The sequence below is a fragment of the Mustela nivalis genome (genome assembly GCF_964662115.1).
Source record: "Mustela nivalis genome assembly, chromosome: 10".
Classification (NCBI taxonomy): Eukaryota; Metazoa; Chordata; class Mammalia; order Carnivora; family Mustelidae; genus Mustela; species Mustela nivalis.
The window spans coordinates 27889824-27914051 of record NC_139029.1 but is presented as its reverse complement, the minus strand read 5'-3'; the positions used below and the strand labels follow the sequence as shown (position 1 = coordinate 27914051).

The window sequence follows — 24228 nt, the reverse complement described above, 5'->3', positions numbered from 1 at the left end:
ATCTATTTTTATACACACTATTAGGTGTCTAGATTTTTTTTCACTTTGTGTGGCCATCTTTCCATTGAGTTCATATAGATTTTTTTAAACAGCTTTATTGAGGGATAAGTTCCATAAAGTCCATAACATAAAATTCACCCACTTTGAGTGTACAATTCAATTACTTTGAACAAATTTAATAGCATTGTGGAACTCTCTCCACAATCCAATTTTAAAACATATCTATCACCACCAAATTTGCTGTCACTTCCAATCTTATTTCCAGCCACAGACAACCACTCATCTACTTTCTGCCTCCATAAATTTGCCTTTCTGGACATTTCCTCTCAATATATCCTATGTCATTTTTTGTGTATGGCTTCTTTTTCTTAGTATGATGTTTTCATGGTTCGTCTGTATTGTAACATTCCTTTATTGCTGAATACTATCCCACTGTATGGATATACCACATTTTCATTCATCAGCTAATGGATGTTGGAGCTGCGACCAGTTTTGTTGATTATAAATAACACTGCTATGACCGTCTGAATATATGGACATATGTTTTAATTTCTATACCTAGAAACTTGCTTCATTCTTTTTTTTATGGCTGTATAGCATTTCACTGCGTGAATGTACCATTTTTTTTTATTTAACCAGACCCCTTGCTTACAATTAGATTTTTCTCCACATGTGAACTTATTATTGTTTTTTAAAATATTTTATTTATTTCAGAGAGAGAGAACGCCCCTGCTGGCGGGCATGGGGGGGAGGCGCGTGGGCAGAGGGAGAAGCAGACTCTTTGCTGAGCAGAGAACCTGATGTGGGGCTCGATCCCAAGACTCTGGGATCATGACCTGAGCCGAAGGCAAATGCTAAACTGACTGAGCTACCCAGGCAGCCCTCCACATGTGAATTTATTGAAGAAAAAAAAAAGAGAGAGAGTTTTTTTTAAAGATTTCATTTATTTATTTGACAGAGAGAGAGATCACAAGCAGACAGAGCAGCACGCAGAGAGAGAGAGGGAAGCAGGCTCCCTGTTGAGCAGAGAGCCCAATGTGGGACTCCATCCCAGGACCTTGAGATCATGACCTGAGCCCAAGGCAGAGGCTTAACCCACTGAGCCACCCAAGTGCCGAGAGAGAGAGAGAGAGAGAGAGAGAGAGAGAGAGAGAGATTATTAACAAGAAGGACCCCGAGGTCTAGAGAAGGAAAAAACGTTAACAGAAGTCACGCTGAAAACTAAAGACTCAACGTCCGGTCCCCCAACTCCCATACAGGTTCTTCAACTACTCCTCAGTCAGGGAGGTCCCTGCCTGCCCCGCCCGCCTCATAAAAACTCCAGGAAGTCGGCCCTTTAACCTCAGATTCCTGAATTTCTGTACGCCCCCTAGAGGCACCGGGAAATTACTCTGCATCGCTCCACGACACCTCCGGCCAGCAGGGGGCACTGCTGCCACCTCGAGCACACCGGCTATGCTTACTTTGTGTTGCTCCCTTTTCTTCGAGTCCCCGAGGCACTTCCGGCGTCCGCGGAACTTTGGTGCGCCCGGACGCTCAGTGTGGGGCGCGGGCGCGCAAAGTAGCAGGAGTCGTTTCCGGTCGTGTCGGTGGTCTGAATCGAGGTGCAGAGGCGGAGGAGAAATGGAGACAATTCTGGAGCAGCAGCGGAGGTATCATGAGGAAAAGGAACGGCTCATGGATGTCATGGCCAAAGAGATGCTCACTAAGAAGTCCACGGTGAGTGGGGCCTGGGCAAAGGCTACGTCGAGGCTGGGCCCCATCCCGGTGTTTAACCTCGGAGGGCTTTCTTTGGCCCCGAGGCCCTCCCGCACCCCATCCCCAGCTCTCTCCGGGGCTTCCTCTCCGAGCTCGGGCCGTGGTAACCGCCCCCCGAAGCCCAGCACTCCCCAGGCCTCGGTGGCAGCCGCCGAGACCTGGGCGGTTAAGCTCCGCCCTCGGGCGGCCTTTCCAGCCTCAGAACTCCGACTAACGGCGCCTGTGTCACCGTTTGCTTTTCTCCAGCTCCGGGACCAGATCAATTCTGACCACCGCACACGGGCCATGCAAGATGTGAGTGCTCCGTTGTCCGCCTCTCTTTGGGTCGGGAGGAGCTGCGAAAGTGAGGGAAGGCGGGGTTCGGGGTCTCAGCATGAGACCAGTCCAGCTAAAGGTAGCCAGATGGACCAGTCGAGGGGCTGTGTGACTGGAGAAGTCCTCGCGGCTTCCAAACCCGAGAGTGCTGAGCTGTCCTTCCTCACCCCTGAATGGGACCTCCTATTCATACCATCCTGTGCCCAATGATGTACAAAGAATAGTTAGGAGGAGTAAGTGGCCCGGGCACAAAAGGTACCATCCCTACCCCCGCCCCCCTCCCCAATGTTGGGTATTAGTGTTTTCCTCCCAGAATACCGTTTTTTTAAAAAAAATTATTTATTTGGGCGCCTGGGTGGCTCAGTGGGTTAAGCCACTGCCTTCGGCTCAGGTCATGATCTCAGGGTCCTGGGATCGAGTCCCGCATCGGGCTCTCTGCTCAGCAGGGAGCCTGCTTCCTCCTCTCTCTCTCTGCCTGCCTCTCTGCCTACTTGTGATTTCTCTCTGTCGAATAAATAAATAAAATCTTTTAAAAAATTATTTATTTATTTGACAGAGATCTCAAGTAGGTGGAGAAGCAGGTAGAGAGAGAGGGGAACGCAGGCTTCCTGCTGAGCAGAGAGCCCTATGCGGGGCTGGATCCCAGGACCCTGAGATCATGACCTGAGCCAAAGGCAGAAGCTTTACCCCACTGAGCCACCCAGGCACCCCTCCCAGAATACCATTTTGAAATTTTTACCTAGCAAACCAGGTTTGCTTAGTAATAGTTCAATTTTGTGCTTTTAGGAAATGAATCAAAATGTTGATGCTAACTGCTGAGTGATAGGTAAATGAAGGTTCATTATACACAATGCTTTCTATTCTTGCATGTATTTGAAGTCTGTTTAGAAAGGATTGAAAGACCTAATCAGAGTTTCCAATTCGCAGAAGATAATTAGTATTGTTAGCCTCTAGTTCCTTATTTAAATTCCCAAATCCGAAATACTGTGAAAACAAAGATTTTCTTTGTGGTTTTGGGGGCGTGGGGGGATGTAATTACTTGGTGGTAACATCTGACTTGATCTCATTTGGCAGCAAAACCCTGACCTTAACAGATAAGCTTTGGATGGTCTTTAGCCCATTTATTAAATAATGCATAATTTTCACTGCAGAATTATTAATAGGTGTTCCAGATTCCAGCAGGGATGTTACATAATATATAATATTTTTCCCAACTTAGAAATTCCAAATTCTGAAGCAAATCTGGTCCCAAAAGTTTTGAAAAAGAGACTAGGAACTTTTAACATCTCTCAGGGTTTCCCTGGGCCTTGACTAGTGAGCTCTGTTGGTCGCTTAGCCCTATAGTTGTACAGATTGCTTTGTTCTGATGAGTTTTGTGTTTATCTTTCAGAGGTACATGGAAGTCAGTGGGAACCTGCGGGATTTGTATGATGATAAGGATGGGTAAGTGATAGTCACTTCTAGTCCAGGAGTTAGCGCCTCTGAAGAGCCATGCTTCAAGGACTGATTTTGTGCACTGTGTTCTTCGAATTTTTTCTGGTATTGCAGATTACGAAAGGAGGAACTCAATGCCATTTCAGGACCCAATGAATTTGCCGAGTTTTATAATAGACTCAAGCAAATAAAGGAATTCCATCGGAAACACCCAAATGAGGTATGATACTCAGAAAGTATTTTTTCCAAACCTGCTTGAAGTGCATACTAAAGGAAAGGCATAAGGAGGATGGAGGTGCACCATTCAGATGTCCCTTCAAAAGAACTATTTAGGGGCGCCTGGGTGGCTCAGGGGGTTAAAGCCTCTGCCTTCAGTTCAGGTCATGATCTCAGGGTCCTGGGATGAAGCCCCACAGCAGGCTCTCTGCTCAGCAGGGAGACTGCTTCCCCCCTCTCTCTCTGCCTGCCTCTCTGCCTACTTGTGATCTCTCTGTCAAATAATAAATAAAACCTTTAAAAAAAAAAAAAAAAAGAACCATTTAGGTGACATCTTGCAACTCTAGTACTTCCAGTTTCCCCCTCATCTTTAGGCCAAGGCCACACTCTTCCTGGGTAGCCCCAGCCAGGGATAGAGCACAAGTGAAGATACTGTGGCCTGGATATTTCCATTCAGTTCAGGACTCTTGTAATGAGCATTCTTTGCTCCTCAGCTCCCCACTGGGAAGGTAAAGACTTGGTCTGAATCACAGTATAGGCTATCCCTGCCCAGTCATCTTCTCTCTTGGTTTTTATCTTTCCCAGGCATTACCCCCAATAAACTCCTTGCGCTCCTAACTCTGTCTTGAAATCTGCTAGCTAGGGGATCCATCTAACACAAAGACGCTGTACTTACTTAACAGTGATCATTATACTGTCAGCGTTTAGCCCAGAGGCCAACTTTTTCATGAAGTATATTTCCTTATCCAGTCCTCCCTTGAAATTAATCTTTATGATCTGATTATATTTTATGACAGTGAATGTGTACCTCACTGTATTGAAATAGTATAAGGAACAGGGATTATATCCCAGTTATCTAGAAGTGATTGAACATCTTGAGCAGCTGACCAGAGTTCTAGGGGGAGGAGATTTTTTTTGTTTTGTTTTGTTTTGTTTTGTTTTGTTTTGTTTATTTGACAGAGGCACAGTGAGAGAGGGAACACAAGTGGGGGATGGAGGAGGAAGAACTAGGCTTCCCACTGAGCAGGGAGCCCGATACCAGGCTCTGTCCTAGGACCCCAGGATCAAGACCTGAGCTGAAGGCAGATGCTTAACGAATGGGCCAACCAGGTGCCCCAGGAGAAGGAGTTCTAGGGGGGAAAGGGAGCAAGGCCATGGCTGTAGCAGATGTGGAAAGGGGTTGGTTATGGATTATTCTGAGCTTTCATGACTGTGTAACTGGGAAGTTGTTTGTTCCCTTGGGGGAGATAAAGAGGTAATCCACTTGCAGTGGGAATGAATTTTTATATATGTAGCTTTTCAAGTGATGTTATACATTATATAGGTAGACGTGTCCTGTGGGTAGAAGTTAAGTGACTGGGGTCAGGCATGAAATTTAAAAAAAAAAAAAAAGCTTGTGATTTAGATCTGATAATTAGCTCATAGACTTAATGGTTGAGGTTGACTTGATGGATGAGGGCACTTTCTCACGCCAGCAGAAGTCTTCCCACCCCTTTAAGCATCAAGCGTGAAGCCTTTTGCTAAGAGAGAAGACATGAATGAGTACCATTCCGGTATGTTAACCTTATTCTAGCCTTGGTAGAAAGGTGATGAGAAATAAATGGTTTGGTTTTATTTATTGATTGATTGATTGATTGATTTGACGGAGACGGTGAACGAGGGAACACAACCAGGGGGAGCAGCAGAGGGAGAGGGAGAAGCAGGCTTCCCACAGAGCAGGGAGCCTGATGTGGGGCTTGTTCCCAGGACCCTGGGATCCAGACACTTAATGACTGAGCCACCCAGGCACCCCGAAATAGGTGGTTTTTTAAAAGGATTAGAAGGATGCTCAAGATATACTAAGGGGAAAAGGTCCAATTATGTGAAAAAATAAACACCTTACACTTGCCTGTAGGTGCATGTACATATGCATGTATTTAAATATACAGAATAGCGGTTTGCAAATTTTGTAGGATATGTTTAAATCCTTTGGGGATTTTTATATTTTAATTTTTTTTAAGATTTTTTTTTTTTTTTAAACACTCCCAGGTAATCCTAATGTTGAGCAAAATTTGGAAACAGATGGTATAAAAGGTCTCTTAACAGTGCTAAAGGGGGACTTTGGTTTTTGTGAGCATCTGTTACTTTAGGAGTTCTTAGTCAAATGATACCAAAAAAGGAAAAGAAAAAAGCAAGGTAACTACGGAATAATAGTAGGCTCCTAATGAAAATCAAGTCTCAAACATCAGAAGTCTAACTTACTATACAGCCCATTTCTGCAGCATTGCAACTTTTTTGTTAAAAATCCACCTGAAAGGGTGCCTGGGTGGCTCAGTGGGTTAAAGCCTCTGCCTTTGGCTCAGGTCATGGTCCCAGAGTCCTGGGATCGAGCCCCCTCGTCGGGCTCTCTGCTCAGCAGGGAGCCTGCTTCCTCCTCTCTCTCTCCCTGCCTGCTTGTGATCTCTGTCTATCAAATAAATAAATAAAATCTTTAAAAAAAAAAAAAAATCCACCTGAATTTTTCTTTCTTCCCTTTAGATCTGTGTGCCAATGTCAGTGGAATTTGAGGAGCTTCTGAAGGCTCGAGAGAATCCAAGTGAAGAAGCCCAAAGTAAGTAGGTTTCAATATTTCTCTCGAGCACTAACATAAGTGCAGGTTCATGACAGAGCTCGGATTTTCCTTCCAAGCCCTGGAAAACAGAGCCCCAGAGAAATTTATTGCCATGTTCTCAGCTGGATTGACGTCCTAAATTGGACTTGAACAAAATACTCACTTTGTACTACCCTTGCTCAAGTTCACTGGCCTGGAAAACTGAGGTCTGTTGACTTCCTGAGCATAGGGAGGACATTTGGGTGAAGGGCTATGTCGTGTCACAGAGAACTAGCCATCCATTTGAAGAGCCACGTCCAAGAAAGTGGTCTTTAATGTCTGAATCACTGATATATCTTTGATTCTTTCAGACTTGGTCGAGTTCACAGATGAAGAGGGTTATGGTCGTTATCTTGATCTCCATGACTGTTACCTCAAATACATTAACCTAAAGGCCTCAGAGGTAGGGCCAGTGGTGGTGGTGGTCAGGTGTTGGGGACGGGGGACACACGGGATGACAGTGCTTCCGATTCTAGAGGTGGGTCAGGATGGCAGGCTGGGGCTTCTGGACAGAGAGCAATTACACTATCTTGTGTTTTGTAACCATTAGAAAAGACGTAATGGGCTTTCTTGGAATGAAACAGTATATAAAATGAAAAGTTTTTATAGTGGATACAACAGTCTTATTTATAGTTTTTAAATTTTTATTTTTTTTTATTTTTTTTTTTTTTAAAGATTTTATTTATTTATTTGACAGAGAGAGATCACAGTAGACAGAGAGGCAGGCAGAGAGAGAGAGGGAGGCAGGCTCCCTGCTGAGCAGAGAGCCCGATGCGGGACTCGATCCCAGGACCCCGAGATCATGACCTGAGCCAAAGGCAGCGGCTCAACCACTGAGCCACCCAGGCGCCCCAGTTTTTAAATTTTTAAAAGATATATATTTAGAGAGAGAGTGCATGTGTGTGTACATGCACACACAGCGTAGGGACAGAGGCAGAGAATCTTAAGCAGGCTCCCTGCTGAACACTGACACCAGAGTCTGACACAGGCTCCATCTCACAGTCTTGAGATCATGACCTGAGCTAAAACCAAGAGTTGGACACTCAGCCGACTGAGCCACCTCGGTGCCCCTACTTATTTTTATTTTTTTTGAGTGAACTCTGCAGCCAACATGGGCCTTGACTAAAGACCCTGAGATCAAGAGTCACATGCTCTATAAACTGAGTCAGCCAGGTGCCCCACGCATACTATTTTATTAACAAATTTTATTGCTTATTGATACATATTTTGCTTTTATAAACATAAGATATTTTTTAAAAAACTCACAGTGAGCCCCTGCAATAGACACACGTAGTAGGTATGTGAAAAATATGAAAACATAATCTCTGCCTGCAAAAGTGTCTTTTATCACAAGATTTAGGATCCAGTGTGACAATCTCAGAAAGGTCACAAGAAGGTGTATGATTAAGATCCTCGTGGAGGTGTGAGGAAATGTCCCGAAAGTTCAGTGACTGTACCTTAAGCTCCAAGAGTTCAGGTCCTATATCTGTCTTGTTCTCATCTGTATCCACGTACTTGGTCCAAAGATGCTCAGTAAGTGACACTGTGAGTGAACAAATGGCACTTCAGAACCTTAGTTTAGGATGTAGTAGGTGTCAGAGCCTTCGGTTTGCATTCAGTTAGTGTTGGACAAATGTTTCTTTCATTTACTGTTGATTGATTTGATCTTTATTTTTCAGTTAGTTGCATGTCTGATAAGTCTGCTCAGTGCCATGGCATTCACACCCCAGGTCGTGTAGGAATTAAGTCATGGGCAAGCAAAGACTAAATGAGCTGGTCCTTGTTATTAGACAACACTCAGTTTTGATCTCATTTATTAGAGACTGTAGTGCAACTTGGTGCAAACCCCTAACTGGATCTCTTGTCATTTCTTTTTTCAGAAGTTGGATTATATCACGTATCTCTCCATCTTTGACCAGTTATTTGACATTCCTAAAGAAAGGAAGAATGCTGAATATAAGAGGTAGGCATTGCTAGCCTCTAGGCCTCTCCTGGATTTAATTGGGTTATTTAATGTAAAGATTTGATGGCAGAGTTCTGAATTTTATTGCCTGAAATAAGGACACAAATGGCTTCCAGGTTTATTGAAGGAGCGAGATTTCGAATGCCAGTTTCAACATGTGTCTTACTCTGGCTCTGGAAGAATGTGCATCTGTTGACACATCTGTGATTTTACACTGAGGCTGTTCTTAAATTTGTTTCATTGTAGAAAGAAGTCTCATTCAGGGATCTGTGTCTTGAGTTTAACAAGAAAAAGATTAGCATTTCTCATTGTGACCGAAGTGAGGTGCATGACTGATGTACAGATGGAAAGTTTTTTTGTGTATTTTTATGCCCCCAGTTTGTGATCTGTCCTACTGACTTTCTCTCTTCCTCATTTTCTCTTTACCTAACATCTTTTATGTGAGTTAATTAAGATTTTATCATTTGAAATTATGATGATGAAATGAGATCATAAAGGTCAAAATCAAGATGACGTGTTAGGAAAAAATTCAATTGTAAGCTCATTCTAAAAATTAGTATTATTACTTTTAAAAACTGGTATCACTGGAATTTTATTTTACGGCGCATAACAGTATATAAAAAATACTCTGTTTTCTCTGTATTGTTCCTGTATAGATATTTGGAGATGCTGCTTGAGTACCTTCAAGATTACACAGATCGAGTGAAGCCCCTCCAAGATCAGAATGAACTTTTTGGGAAGATTCAGAATGAATTTGAGAAGAAGTGGGAGAATGGTACCTTTCCTGGATGGCCGGTAAGCTTTAGTGGGGTAGGGGAGAGGACATGCAGAGGAATTGGATTAATAGTTTTACTTGAATACTGAGCCTCTGCCTTAGGGCATTAGCTGCTGATCCCTCGGGATAAGTGTGACTGTGAGGTGTCCCCTGCCACATATGTCAGGCGTTCTTGCCATGTATGCTTTGGAATGAGATTTGTCAGGGCCTCCTTGCCATTGGCCGAGCCTAGCATTTTCACCAGCTATGTCATTACTGCTGTGTGGTTCTTACTGACCCCAAACTGCAAAGATTATGTGCTAGAATCTGCATCATATGTTTTCAGTCCTTGGTGATAAACTTTTCCTGAAGTCTCAGGGAGAGAATGAACGATCTTGTCTTTGGCTCTGCTCTTATGGGAATTCAATTCATAGTCACACATGCATATAAGAAAGAGACCATCTGCCACCTGGTAACGTAGATAGATGGCTCCGTTGTCTTCATTTAAACCTGGATCTTACTGTTGTTCTTGCCAGAAAGAGACAAGCAGTGCCCTGACTCATGCTGGAGCCCATCTTGACCTTTCTGCATTCTCTTCCTGGGAGGTATGTTCTCTTTAGTAACTATACTGGCCCCACATGTTCACTCCTCAGAGAAACCACTCAATCTGTTTCTAATGCCATGGTAAGACACCAGTTCCTAGAACCAGGCATCTACAAAAAATATGGAAAGATAAAGCTAAAAAGAAAAAAGTTTACCCGTCTACTTTGAAAAGTATAAACTTTATGAGACTTACAGTGGAGGTAGTCACTACCAGTATGATTGCATATGAACTAGACCACAGACTCAGACTTTGGAGAGTCTGAGCTGAGTGCTAGCTATTGGCTATGGAATGTATGGTCTTGCCACAGCTTCAAGAACACCCACACACCCACCTGTAAAGACCTAAGCTTAAGCATTTGTTGTTTCTCAAAGTCTATTTATATGAAATTGTAACTTGGCTCTTTTTTTTATGTAGGAGTTGGCCTCCCTGGGTCTGGACAGATTGAAATCTGCACTCTTAGCGTTAGGCTTGAAGTGTGGTGGGTAAGAGACTGCTTTTTCAGAACTGTCCCAGTTTACTGTATGTTTGCACAATAATGGACTCTGATGCCATTCTTTCTGTTATCCTGCACCGCCGAAGTATGCAGAACCATATGGTAGAGTAATTCTGATATCTTTACCCCTTCTGTCTCCTTAGGACCCTAGAAGAGCGAGCCCAGAGGCTCTTCAGCACCAAAGGAAAGTCCCTGGAGTCACTTGACACCTCCCTGTTTGCCAAAAATCCCAAGTCAAAAGGCACCAAGCGGTAAGTGGCTGGGGTGGCATCTCTGTGGACAGTTCTAAGATGTTATTCCCCGGAGAATTTTTACCGCAGCAACCAGGTTTATCGCCATTATTGATTCAGAGAGATACAGTTTGCCATTTTTCTGTGCAAATGGTAGAGAGCCCAATCATTGTTATACACCAAGAACAGTTTGTACTCCGGTGATTGAGAGTGGGTTAATGTTGAAACAGCTTTAGGTACTTTTTTTTTTTTTTTTTTTTAAGATTTTATTTATTTATTTAACAGAGAACACAAGTAGACAGAGAGGGAGAAGCAGGCTTCCTGCTTCCTACGATGACCCTGGGATCACGACCTGAGCTGAACCAACTGAGCCATCCACGTGCCTCTCTAGGTACTTTTTGTTACCTCAGGAGGCTATGGAAGCTACATAGGTTCCAAAAATATTTTTCTAAGTTTGTTTTTACTAATGATAATTGATTGAATCTTTTTAAAATCATAGCATAGTTGACACACAGTTACATTAGTTTGAGGTGTACAAGGTAGTGATCTGACAACTCTGTATGTTATGCCATGCACAAGCATACCTGCCTTCTGTTGCCACAGAACCTATTGCAGTGCCGTTGGCTGTGTTCCCTGTGCTGTACCTTTCATCCCTGTAGTTGAATCTCTTCTTGAGCCTCATGCTTGTACAGGGTATTTTTTTTTTAATGTGCACTTTGTAATTCTGAAAAGTAGCTTTTAGGGACACCTGAGTGGCTCAGTGGGTTAAGCCTCTGCCTTCGGTTCAGGTTATGATCTCGGGGTCCTGGGATCGAGCCCAGCATTGGACTGTCTGCTCAGCGGGGGGTCTGCTTCCCCCTCTTTCTCTCTGCCTACTTGGGATCTCTGTGTCAAATAAATCAAATCTTTTAAAAAAAAAAAAAGAAAGAAAGAAAGAAAGAAAAGTAGCTTTTACCCTGATCTTTTGCAGATACGGACTTAGAAAATTTAAGGCATATCCCCACTATCTCATAGTTACTAAGTACTAAGGGTCAGGATTTGGGCCTAAGTCTGTCCCAGAGATTGTCTCCTCTGCTACATTTTCTTTGGAGATTATAATGATGGAAATTTAAGTGTCTTGATGTGTTTTATGTCTTCTAAAATGAGATTAGAGAGGCAGCTTCCATGCATTCCAAGAAATAACCTTAATACTTCCATCAGCAAGTCCTGAGCTGAACAGAGCATTTGCTTTCACAGCATAACAGTTGTCACATGCTTGTAGTTTTTAATGCACACTTGGAATAAATGTTCCCAGACATGGGATAAGGCTTTGGGTGAAAGAATCCTTGAGTGATATACCTTTTTTCTTGTTTCCAGAGACACTGAGAGGAACAAAGACATTGCTTTCCTAGAAGCCCAGATCTATGAATATGTAGAGATTCTTGGGGTGAGTAATGGACTCTGCTGAGAGCAGTAAATACTGTAAGGTGTGGGAATCAGATAAATGTGAACTCACAGGATTTTTTTTTTAGGAACGAAAGAAGAAGGGTAGGTTTTAAACTAGTTCAGCAGAAAGTAAGGTTCTCTCAGGTACTTGACCCTTCAGTGAGGTTCCGTTCTCTTCGTAGGTGCCTGTTGTTGGGTGATATTCCCAAGGTTGCTCAGTTGCCATGAAGCCAAGCAGAAAGAACAGACAACCCTCTCAGCATAGTATCCAGAATGGTGCAGGTTCTTTGCATTCCGGAATATACCTAGAAGTTCCTGAATATATCTAGGAGATGGAAGCAGATACTCAAAAGGCATTAAAAGGAAGTCTGCTTAGAGTAGCGTTTCAGGTTTAACTTGCTATGAAAAAACATTACTTACATATTCAGAAGATAACAAGGAATTTGCTAGGGCTAGAATGCTAGTGGTATACAAAGCTTGCTATGAGCTGATTCTTGAATATTCTTTCAAGAAAGAGCCAAGGGTGGGTTGGGAGTGGGAAAAGGCCTCACCAGACAGGACGCTTATCTCAGAGAGAAAGGAAGTGGAATACAAGGGAAATCACTCTTTCAGGGAAGAGAAGATAGAAGAAAGGGCAGCACTCATCAAAAAAAGATGGGCACTATCTCTGGGAGTCCTGTAGAAGAGCAGCCTTTAAGAGTGTCTACAATTTTCAACTGCTCTCAGAGCCTTTCCCTTTATAGATGTTCAGATGGTGTTTTAAGTGATAGTTCTGGCTCAGATAGCTTGTTTACATGTCCCTGTCAGTTGTGTGGGTGTTTTCATTCTGCCTTTGTTTGAGGTATATAATAGCTATCTATGTGTATAATATACATGCATATATTAGCTATATAACTAGTCACTTGTTGGTTCCCAACTGCTTTCACTAAAGGGCTAGTTAGAATGTTGGACACTAGGGCCACTAATATTCTCCACAGTGAACCTGGCTGTTACTATGGACAGCAGTCTGAGTGGCTAGTCCTCTAAAGATGATTGGGAGGCTAATCTGTACCTATGACCCAAGATGTTCTCTAACTTTTTGTTCTCTCCTTTGAGAGCATTTTGCCTTCCCTGCCAGGAGGTGGCACCACTCTCTAAAGTTTCAGCCAGAATGGTTTTTAGAAGTTGCTCCTGTTATGTACTGATAGGATTTTTACAATTGGCTTACCATTTATTGATGCCTGTTGGTTTCCAGACATTTTGCCCAATCCTTGGATACGATAGTGAATATGACATGCCTCTTGACCTTGAAAAGGCCACTTTGTGGTGGGGGGAGATAAGTGACTGTAGCAGAATAGATGTGTGCTGTGACACATTGAGACTGAGCTTTCTAAGTAGAAAGAGGGAAAAAGAATGTTCTAGAAAGGGGCGCTTGGGTGGCTCAGTGGGTTAAGCCGCTGCCTTCGGCTCAGGTCATGATCTCAGGGTCCTGGGATCGAGTCCCACATCGGGCTCTCTGCTCAGCAGGGGGCCTGCTTCCCTTCCTCTCTCTCTGTAATCTCTTCCCTTCCTCTCTCCTACTGTGATCTCTCTCTGTCAAATAAATAAATAAAATCTTAAAAAAAAAAAAAAAAGAATGTTCTAGAAAGAAGAAACAGAAAGGATGAAGGTAAAAACATCATGGAGAGAAAACAGATATTAGGACATAATGAGAAGAAAACCAGTGTGTGTGGAGTGTACCTTGTAAGGGTGGGAGTGGTCAGAGAATAATTTGGACAGTTATGTTGGAGATTTGGACTTTGTTCTTTAAATGTAGAAAGAGGGCATCTGGGTGGCTCAGGCATTAAGGGTCTGCCTTCTACTCAGGTCATGATCCTGGGGTCCTGGGATCGAGCCCCGAGTCAGGCTTCCTGCTCAGCAGGAGGCCTGCTTCTCCCTCTCCCGCTCATCCCACTTGTGTTCTCTCTTCCGCTGTGTCTATCTCTGTCAAATAAATAAAAATATTTTTATAAATAAAACTGTAGAAAGACAGGAGGCGCCTGGGTGGCTCAGTTGTTAAGTGTCTGCCTTTGGCTCAGGTCATGATCCCAGGGTCCTGGAATTGAGCCCCGAATTGGGCTCCCTGCTCAGCAGGAAGACTGCCTCTCCCTCTCCCACTCCCCCTGCTTGTGTTCCCTCTCTCGCTAGCTATGTCTCTGTCAAATAAATAAAATCTTAAAAAAAAAAAAAAAAGGACAAAATGTTTTAAACAAAGTGTAACATTAGATTGGGTTGACAGAGAGAGATCACAAATAGGCAGAGAGACAGACAGAGAGAGAGATGAGGAGAAGCAGGCTCCCTGCTGAGCAGAGAGCCCTATTCAGGACTCGATCCCAGGCCCCTGGGATCATGACCTGAGCCGAAGGTAGAGGCTTAACCCACTGAGCCACCCAGGCGCCCCAAGATTGGGGTTTTTTAAAAGTACATAAATTTGGCGGGAAAAATGGAAGTTGGACTGGAATGAGGAGAGACTCAGGGCAAGTTAGAAGGTTGTCTTCTTGGTAAGGAAGGAGAAGAACAAACTGGGTAAGGAAATATTTTTAGAGACAGAGAAGACTTTGTTCTCCGTTGTTCTGCATTAGTCCATGGCCTAAGATGAGTATCTTAGGCAAGTGACCTAAAACTTTTGACTTTTTCCTTCAGGATCAGGGAGAGCCTATTGATAAGGAGTTTTGATAAGAAGGCAAGATTTTCCCTTTATTGTACAAGTAAGAAAACCATATCCAGGGCACCTGGGTGGCTCAGTCGGTTAAACGGCTGCCTTCAGCTCAGGTCATGATCCCAGGGTCCTGGGATCAAGTACTTCATCCAGCTCCCTGCTTGGTGGGGAGCCTGCTTCTCCCTCTCCTCCCCGTTCTTGTGCTCGCTCGCTCTTTCTCTCTGTCTGTCAAATGATAAAATCTTTAAAAAAGAAAAAAAAGAAAACCGTATCTTTGGAAGGTTGAGGGGTCAGCAAGAGTTGTAGAAAATTGCCCTTCTTGTTCTGCACTACTTTTCTCTGACTTCCCTTTCATTTCTGGACCTGACTTAGGAACAGCGACATCTCACTCATGAAAATGTACAACGTAAGCAGGCAAGGACCGGGGAAGAGCGAGAAGAAGAAGAGGAAGAGCAGATAAGTGAGAGTGAAAGTGAAGACGAAGAGAATGAGATCATTTACAACCCCAAGAACCTGCCCCTTGGCTGGGATGGCAAAGTACGTGCCTGCATTACCACCTTCCTTCCCATCGCCCGTTCAGGAAGCGGACAGGAGTCTAATACTGTTTCCTCTCTGATTTCTTTTAGCCTATTCCCTACTGGCTGTACAAGCTTCATGGTCTAAACATCAACTATAACTGTGAGATTTGTGGAAATTACACCTACCGAGGTCCCAAGGCTTTCCAGCGGCATTTTGCTGTAAGGAATTCAGAGCCATTTCTCCTGGAAATTAAAATGTGAAACATGCAGCTCTTAGAGAGGATAGGAACACCCCGAGAGTAGCACTCGTGTCCAGAGCTTAAGAGAAGCAAGGAGTGGATCTAAAGTCAAGCATGTGGCATTTGACCTTTGGCACCCTGCTAGCCTAGAATAATGCCTAAGATGGTTTCTGGAGGCATTCTGGCACTCTGCTATTTGAAATTCATTTCGGTTTGCTTGTGCTTATTATACTTCTCTCATTTTATCTTTCTGCCAGCACCTGAGACCATCCTCTGACTCCTTACTCAGCTCTCTACCCTCTGCTAGTACACAGGACCAAAGAAGGGACTGACTGCCTCCTTTTTTGTGTCTTAAGTGGGTGTTTGCCTCTTTGAAAAATAGGAGCTAAGAGGATGACATTTATCAAGCAATTCTTGAGAAAAGGCCTTATCTGGGTAGTACTCCAGAAAGTGGATTCATCCTTATTGTGTTTCTGCCTTTGATTCTTCGTACTCGGAAGGAAGTTTTACAGATGGAAAGATTTGCTAGACCCAGGGCAGAGAATGTATATGAACTCCTCGCTTCCTTCCTCAGACATCCATATCACTTGGGTCTTTTCTCTTGAGCCCAAGTCATATCTGAGTTTTTCTCAGTACTCCCTCCAGTACATTAGAATTGGCGGCCAAGATAAAGCCCATGCCGTTTGCCATCTGCGAGCCCAAGCTGTCATTGCCTCTCGGTGCTCTCTTGCACATCCCTGCTTATGCCTAATGAGCAGTCTTCGCCCTTACTTACAGAGGTGACCTGCCGTCAGTAGTGCTTACTCATGCTGGTGGTGGGGGCTGTGTGGGAGGCCACTGGTTAATTAGAGTGGTGGTGTTTTGCTGTGGTCTTGACACAGGTTTTGTCTGGACTATTATTAGATCTGGATCTTGGTTTGAGAAACCAGCCCAGTGAAGAGAACAATGCAATGCTGCTTTGAAATAACTGCCCCTTATCAGTCATGGCCAGTTGTTTACAAACGGGAGCCGCAGAAGGAATGCTGCCATTAGGTGGAGTCTTCTGCAAAGGGTCAAGTTAAGGTTTATGAATAGAGTGGAGCTCGTGCCCTGTGTTCAGTTATTCCCATTTCACATCCTTTTACTTCTCATTTTCACGTCCTTTCTCTTCTCTCTTCTCCTAGGAGTGGCGTCATGCCCATGGCATGAGGTGTTTGGGCATCCCAAACACGGCCCACTTTGCTAATGTGACACAGATCGAAGATGCTGTCTCCTGTAAGTATGCTTTATTTCCCATTCCCTAGACACCAGATCAGTGGCCAGTCCTACAGCTCACTGCCCCCAGTACCCTGGTGTATCCAGGGCTAGGGGCAGCAGGTTGTGGATCAGTGTATATTTTTATGTCCTGCAAGTTGCCTCATTCCTTGAGATTGATATTGATAACATTTTAAGCTTACACTCATGCCAACTGCTAAAACAAAAGTGATACTTTGATTAATTTTGTTTCATGTTTGTTTGTTCCATGGATAGGATCCTTAGCATTTTCCCCAAGTCTTATGTTAAATTAAATAGAAGTAGGTGATAGGTCATTCTTACCTGGCTGGTGTTTTCCAAGAGAATGATGCTTGTTCATCTACACTGATTTTAAGATTGGCTCATGGTTTTATTAATCACATTGCACAAGAGAAAGATTGCACCTTTACCACTCTTTTTTATCGGGCGTTGGAATAAACAGCATTCCTGGATTCTTTCGTTTTGGGGGTGGATCCTCTCAATGCGTTATTTATCCTATTAGGATTCTCCTCAGAAGTTTTATATTTGTGTCTGTAAATCAAAGATGTGCTTCTTGTTTTCGTTTGAATCACTTGTCAGGTTTAAGGATCAAAACAGTATTGAGGACATAAAATGGATGGAATTACCGCTACATTCTCTTTTGTCATTTGAAACTATTTATATTTAAATAGGTTATTTCTTCATACAAAGGGACCAGCATAGAAAGATTTTCCAGTTAATAACCCATAAATGCCTTGATTCATCATGACAAAGTAGAAACCGAGTGCTTCATTTCTCTTGTGTTTTATATTCTTTTTCCTGCCAATACTTTCTGTAATCTCAGGGATTTTTTATTCCTTTCTTAAGTCTTTAGATGAGAACTTTCTTCTATTTGTTTCTTTATTATTTTTAATAGAGGCATGTAGAACCAGATGTCATTCTTTCAGAAATCCATTAGGAATATCCATTATTGATATGTTATATTGAGACTTTATTAAAGATGTTATTTCTGACTCTTAAGAAATTATTTAAAAGAGTATTTTTAATTATATAGTTGATTGAGGTAGTAGGTCACCTGCATTTTCAGAAGAGGAAAGTTGGGTAACTTTTTCCAGGTTCCATACCTTGTAAATGGGAAAAACCCAGGGATCAAACCCATGTCCTGTGGCAGAGTCTTTTCTCTTTCCACAGTGCTAGACTGCCTCCTTTCACTCACCCTCACCAATTAAAGAGTTCATGGTCAGGGCGCCTGGCTAGCTTCGTTGAAAGAGCATGTGACTCTCAGGGTTGTGAATTTGAGCCCCATGTTGGGTGTTGAGATTACTTAAATAAACAAAAAAATTTTTTTAAGTTTTTTTTTTTTAAGGCTTTATTTATTTATCTGACTGAGACACAGCAAGAGAGGGAACACAACCAGGGGGAGTGGGAGAGGGAGAAGCAGGCCTTCCGCCCAGCAGACGCCAAACGCAGATGCTTAGCAACTGAGACATCCAGGTGCCTCTTAAATAAATAAAATGTTTAAAAAATAAAAATAGTTGGGACACCTGGATCAAGTCCCACATTGGGCTCCTTGCTTACTGGAGAGCCTGCTTCTCCCTCTGCCTGTGCACACGCTCTCTTTATCTCTCTCTCTCTGATAGATAAATATTTTATTTCTTTTTAAGATTTGATTTATTAGGGGGAGGGATGGCGTGTCTGGGTTATGGACATTGGGGAGGGTATGTGCTATGGTGAGTGCTGTGAAATGTGTAAGACTGATGATTCACAGACCTGTACCCCCAAAGCAAATAATACATTATATGTTAATTTAAAATTTTTATTTATTTGAGAGAGAGAACATGAGAGGGGGGTGGATCAAAGGGAGAAGCAGACTCCCCACAAAGCAGGGAGCCTGACATAGGGCTTGATCCTGGGACTCCAGGATCATGACCTGAGGCCAAGGCAGTCAGTTGCTGAACCAACTGAGCCACCCAGGTGCCCAAATAAAATATTTTTTAAAAAATAAATAAATAATAAAAAAAATAAAAATAGTTGATCATTAAATTGATTCCAGGAAGAAATGTCATGGATTCTCTCCTTGGTCTTACCTAGATTTTTAGAAAAACTTATTTTTTTCCAGAACATTGTTGGCAGGCTCATGATTCCACCATCTTTCCATTAGCCAAATTATTTTCAGAATCTACCTCTTCTTTTTTTTTTTTAAATAGAGAGAGACAGAATGCAAGCTGGGGGCTAGGGCAGGGGCAAAAGGAGAGAGAGAGAGAATCTTAAGCAGACTCCATGCCCAGTTCGGAACCTGATGATCTCCCAACCCCGAGATCATGACCTGAGCTGAGATCAGGAGTTGGACTTGATCAGCTGAGCCACCCAGACACCTCCAAAATCTGTTCCTTTGATTCAGACGCCTCGATTAATCAGTCCCATACACATTTTTATTACTGCCACTTCTTTGATTTGTTGCAGTATTTCCATCCATCATGACTTTCCTTAATATTTTGTTTCTCTGTATAACATTTATGGTTTTACCTCTATCTCAATATCATTTTGTCCTTTAACTTTTTTACTCCACCCTCAGCAGATCATAGATTTACTATAAATTTATCATCACCTCTCCCCTTCTCATTTCCCCAAGCATTATTCCTCCGTTTGAGTATCCTGGATTAACTCTCTGGCTTCCTTTCTGACTTTCATAGCAGATCAGTGGTTGTACACATATTCGCTCCCACTAGATGGTGACAGTCTTTATCTCAGATGTCTCACCAGTATTAAGCGATTAATTACTGAATGGAGGTTAATTCTTTCATGATACAGAGTTGCTATAATTATTTATTTATTTGACAGAGAGAGATCACAAGTAGGCAGAGAGACAGGCAGAGAGAGAGAGGAGGAGGCAGACTCCCTGTGGAGCAGAGAGCCCGATGTGGGACTCGATCCCAGGACCCTGAGATCATAACCTGAGCCGAAGGCAGAAGCTTACCCCACTGAGCCACTCAGGCGCCCCTAGAGTTTCTATAATTTTTTTTTCATTTCCTGTTGGTGGTAGAATTCTTTCTTATTAAACCTGGATTGTCCTTTTTTTTTTTCTTGAAGGTTCTGAAGTAGACATCTTAGAAATGTTTGGTTATAAGGAAGAAAGCGTATTAAAACTGACTGCATGCTCTCCACCCTTTTTGCAAGAATATGCTTATTCAGCTGTGCTTCTCTGTATATACACCTCTCCACTTTCTTGTATCTTTTCACCTGAGTTCACATGCGGGCAACCCTAGCCCTGCTCTGATGCCCTTCCTCACTTTTCAGAGACTGCTATCGTCCAGCTCCATGTAGGTCTCGGTGTCCCCATTTATAGGACTAGGGGGAGGCACAGCTGGTCTAGTGCCATCTGTAGTCCAGTCTGCTGGGTGTCCAGGAGTCGGCAGCACAAGTGGTTACTGCTTCTTCTAGAACACATCAAAAAGATGTGTTCCCTAATAAGGGGGTGGGCAGGGAAGTAACTATTGGCATAGCTTTTATGCTGGATTAACTTGTTGGTCTTTGTTTTAGATTATTCTGTTGAAGTTTTCCTTCTGGAGTTTTTAGCCAGGAGGGAGCGATTTGGCACTCCCATTTAAACTATGGTTATTTGTTTTTAATCTAACTTTTATTTTTATCATCATCATCATTATTACTGTTTTAGAGAGAGAGCACACACATGCTCACACACAAATGGGTGGGGTGGGGTAGAGGGAGAGGAGCCCGGTGCAGGGCTTGATCTCAAGATCCTGAGATCGACCTGAGGAGAAATCAAAGCCGGACACTTAACCAGCTGAGCCACCCAGGTGCCCCTGTTTTTGTTTTCTTTTTTTAAGTTGTAGAAAAAACAGTTAAGAAAGAGCAGTGTGAAATTGCCACCAGAGACCCCCATGATTTAGATGGGTGGTCACCACAGACCAATATTCACTAGGTACAAATTTATCTAACTGATAAATTTACAGCATCAAGTTCAGTTACCACCATGTTATCTACAGTAATAGCATAAGAAATGTAAATGTTGTAATGAACTCTGGACGTTGCCAGTGAGAGGAATGACTTTGCTAAAATTGTGATATCCTATGTCTCTGGCTTTTTATTGGGTCAGCTAGCTCATCAAAAGCAGGAAAATCAATTCATTCACTTCACTTAGTGAATCTACACTGGCGCCCAAGGTGATCCCATTCTTTTCTAATTGTTTCCAGAACCCTCTGAAGAATAATATCCCCCTTACTGATCCGTAGTTTCCTACATCCATTTCTTTTCTGAAAGAAAAATCACGACGGCTCCAAAAAAAAAAAAAAAACAGTCATAACAGCATTTCCAGTCTCCAGTATTATAGTACCACTCTGGACTGGATTCCTGAATGGCCTGGACATAGAATGTGACATGACACTGCCCTGGTTCCTTGTAGCACATGATAAATTTTCTGTTCACTTGTAATGTGTGCCTGGGCCTGAAGACTTGAGCTCATTTGAAGATTTGAAGCAATGAGCAAGGAAGGAAAGGCTGATGAGGCGAGCATCTGTACACAGAGCCAAGCACTTTCTCATCTATTGTTTCCCTGTCATATCCCCTGTGTTAGGATTCAGCTTGCGCTCTATGGTATTTTTTCCACTCTTCTCAAGTATTTTTTTTTAATATTTCAAGTTTTTAGTTAAATTTTAGTTGTTACCACATAGCGTCAAAGTAGTTTCAGGAGTAGAATTTAGTGATTAATCTCTTACACATAACACTCACTGCTTATCACAATATAATCTTGTCAAGTTTAGAGTCACTCTACTTGGTGGGAAATGTGGAAGCAGCTAGGAATCAATATTCCTAATACTGGTAATATTTAACCTCTCTCCCTCAGTGGGCCTGTCCTAGCTGTTCTGTGTGGATCTCTCTTCTGGGAGTGCACCTGTCCTCACCAGTCTATCAGAGTTAGGTCTCTCTTTCCTGGTTCAGTGCCTGTCCTGCCTTGTGTATGTGTGCTTCCTCCCTTTGAATCTGTGGTCATTTCTGGACGTATCTGGTCCCTTTCCTCTTCATCGGAATACTTAAACGGAACTGTCAGCGTTCTCGTTTTAATATTTTACATATTAGTGTTTGCTGAGCTATCTTATCTTTCGGATTTTTTGGTCATGATATTTCATCTTTTATTTTCCTCCTCTGAAGCTTTTGAAATCTACACACCAGGCTTTAAAAAAAACATATTTGACCCAGCCTGGTGTTCCCTTTCTCTTCTGTAATGAACTTTAAGACCTTAAGGTCAGTTTGTCCCATAATTCCTGTAGGTTGTACACACTAACTTCTTCGAGGGCATATCAGTTCTGTGTTCTAAGAGGTCTTTGGTTATATTTGGTCCAACTTTTCTTTTACAGCAAAGCATAGATTGTGGTAAGAGTTGCCGTGGAGGGTGTTTGTCTGTGGGTGGGCCAGAACTGAAATTCCAGTCCGGGGCAGGCAAAAGTCTCAAGCACAGTGTCATCCAGGAGGACTTTAATGGGGACAGGGATGTTGTAACCCCTGTCTGCCTGATGGATACTCAGTCCAGTCTTGACTGCTGCTCATTTCTCATCCTGCAGTGTGGGCCAAGCTGAAACTGCAGAAGGCGTCAGAACGATGGCAGCCTGACACCGAGGTGGGTGCTAACGTAGCATTGGGAGAGTGTCAAGTGACCGCTCCCTCACCCTGTAGAAGGGAGGAGAAAGGCAGTCACAGTAGTGGCGAGTACTCTGTGCCAGTATCTGTAAATTGGCTCTTGACTTGTAAGCCTAGTTTATTTGTGATATTCACATGTGTCAGACTTGAAATGTGTGTCTTAAGACCGACTGTATTCTGCTCTTAAAATGTTGAAGTGGCAAGCAGGAGTACCCAATGCCTTGCCCTGCCACGAGGATTCACGGCTAAGGCTAAGAAGTTGTGAATCCATATCATAGGTTAGGTCTCCTTTGAGGAAAGCACTCAGAGAGAGATGAGCCTGTCTCATGAGGTGGGGAAGCATCCTTGTTTCCTCGTTGGTCCTGAGATAGTCATCCCACAGAGCAGATTTCAGAGGTGAGGAATGATGTGTGGCAGCTGTTCCTTTTTTTGTTTTTTTGTTTTTTTAGGTCAGTGATTTCCAATATTCCTTTTTCTTTTCTTTTTTTTTTTTTTTAAAGCAGCGAAGTCATTTACAAACTGTAATGTAGAATTCTAGTATATAAAATAAAGGAGAATTATACTTGAAATGAGGAAGCTCAGCCTTCTCGGCCTCCCTTTCAACCCTTCAATGGTCTCGGGTAGAAAGGGCAGAAACCTAGGGTCTTGGGAGTAATTAGAGAACTGTTGCCTTTGGTCACCCTTTCTCAACCAGCGTTCATCATCTTAGATACAGAGAGTGATATGAACAGACTATTTTCTCAGGTATCCCAAAGGTAGGTCATAAATGGTAGCACACTAGATGCCTCGGATATGTTAGATCATGGCGCGCGGTGGATGCCTGGAGCAGTCGGGTTGGATTCTCCGGCACACCCCTGTTGAGTAAGGCTGTTTTAGATGCATACCATGAGATCAAGCCAGGGTGAGCTCAGGTACCCAGAGGCTGGTTCCAGACATTTCTCCCAGGAGACAAGGCTAATAGTGTGCCCCTTTCCTTCCAGGAGGAGTATGAAGACTCCAGTGGGAATGTTGTGAATAAGAAGACCTATGAGGATCTGAAAAGACAAGGACTGCTGTAGTGTTCAGGGACGAATCTCAGCTTTGGGTCTTGCCCAGACTTCCCTGGAATCTACTTTTTCTATTTCTCCCAACCAAATGCTCCTAAAGACTCTGCTACTTAGTCTTAAGGTCTAGCGTGCTTCTTGTAAAGAACAAGGCGTGCTGGCAGATGGCAGGGTTGAGATGTGTTTTATCTTTGTTTTATATTAAAAGATTCCGTCAGAAAATAAACCCAGCCCTTCTTCGGAATGTGTCTTGTACTAAAGCCCAGGATCGTGGACTAACGCAATCCTTTAGTTCTTAACACTCCCTACCTCTTTCTCATCAATTTAAGTGGCAACTAAGGTTTGAAGAGCACTGGTTATGTTACATTTATTCTCTTAGGTAGATCTGACTTAACTTTGTTCCCCAGGCCCATTTTCTGTGCTGTCCCCTAAGGTGCATCACCCCAGGATACGCCCTGCCCTAGTTGAGTCAGCCAGTTCTGCAGGTATTAGACAAAGATGGGGAGGGCAAGCCAGGGCCTCTGCTAAGGACAAGATTGTGGCACCAGGATTTGCCAGGAAGGAGTTGAGCTGTCCTGGAATGGGCCCGCAGCCCTGCGCTTGCCCCAGCCCCACACCTCAAGCGGCCTGGCACACAGTGGCTCTAAGACCAGCTGTGAATTCACCGGCTTGCTAGTTCAGTACAAGTCTTTGGTATCCTGTCTGTCTGTCTCTTCTGCAAGATCCCCACTTGACTAAGAAGTGGCTAATATGCTTGTGTACTCCAACCCCAAGTAACCAAGATTCGGGTGGCTTGAGCAGTTGCCCTGACATCTGAATCTGGTATCCCACATGGAAGGACCTAGAGGAGCGAAGGAGGCAGTGATCTGCCCACAGGCATGATTTTCTGAAGCCCAGAGCCTGCTCCAGAACAGGATTTCTCCAGAGGCCTCCTTTGGCCCTCATCAGCACTCAGACCTTCAGTTTGTCTGTCTGTACTTTTTTTTTTTTTTTAATATTTTATTTTATTTATTTGAAAGAGACACAA

General features: G+C 43.2%; 1 protein-coding gene across 1 annotated transcript; it reads left to right on the top strand.

Moving 5' to 3' along the window:
- Positions 1–960: 960 nt before the first annotated feature.
- SF3A3 (splicing factor 3a subunit 3) lies at positions 961–23427 on the top strand. Its single transcript, XM_082686956.1, has 17 exons — positions 961–1719; positions 2005–2052; positions 3464–3516; positions 3622–3727; positions 6241–6313; positions 6664–6755; positions 8233–8315; positions 8972–9110; positions 9606–9674; positions 10088–10155; positions 10310–10417; positions 11753–11822; positions 14871–15035; positions 15125–15235; positions 16419–16509; positions 22083–22138; positions 23139–23427. The coding sequence occupies exons 1-17, from the start codon at positions 1456–1458 to the stop codon at positions 23214–23216; spliced, it is 1674 nt and encodes a 557-aa protein (XP_082543082.1). The 5' UTR covers positions 961–1455; the 3' UTR covers positions 23217–23427.
- The last annotated feature ends 801 nt before the right edge of the window (positions 23428–24228 follow it).

Excerpts from the sequence above, each read along its gene's own strand:
- SF3A3 (XM_082686956.1), top strand. The coding sequence starts at position 1,456 with ATGCTTACTTTGTGTTGCTCCCTTTTCTTCGAGTCCCCGAGGCACTTC. Across the intron at positions 2,053-3,463 it reads GCACACGGGCCATGCAAGAT|AGGTACATGGAAGTCAGTGG; the intron begins GTGAGTGCTCCG and ends TTTATCTTTCAG. Across the intron at positions 3,517-3,621 it reads TTGTATGATGATAAGGATGG|ATTACGAAAGGAGGAACTCA; the intron begins GTAAGTGATAGT and ends CTGGTATTGCAG.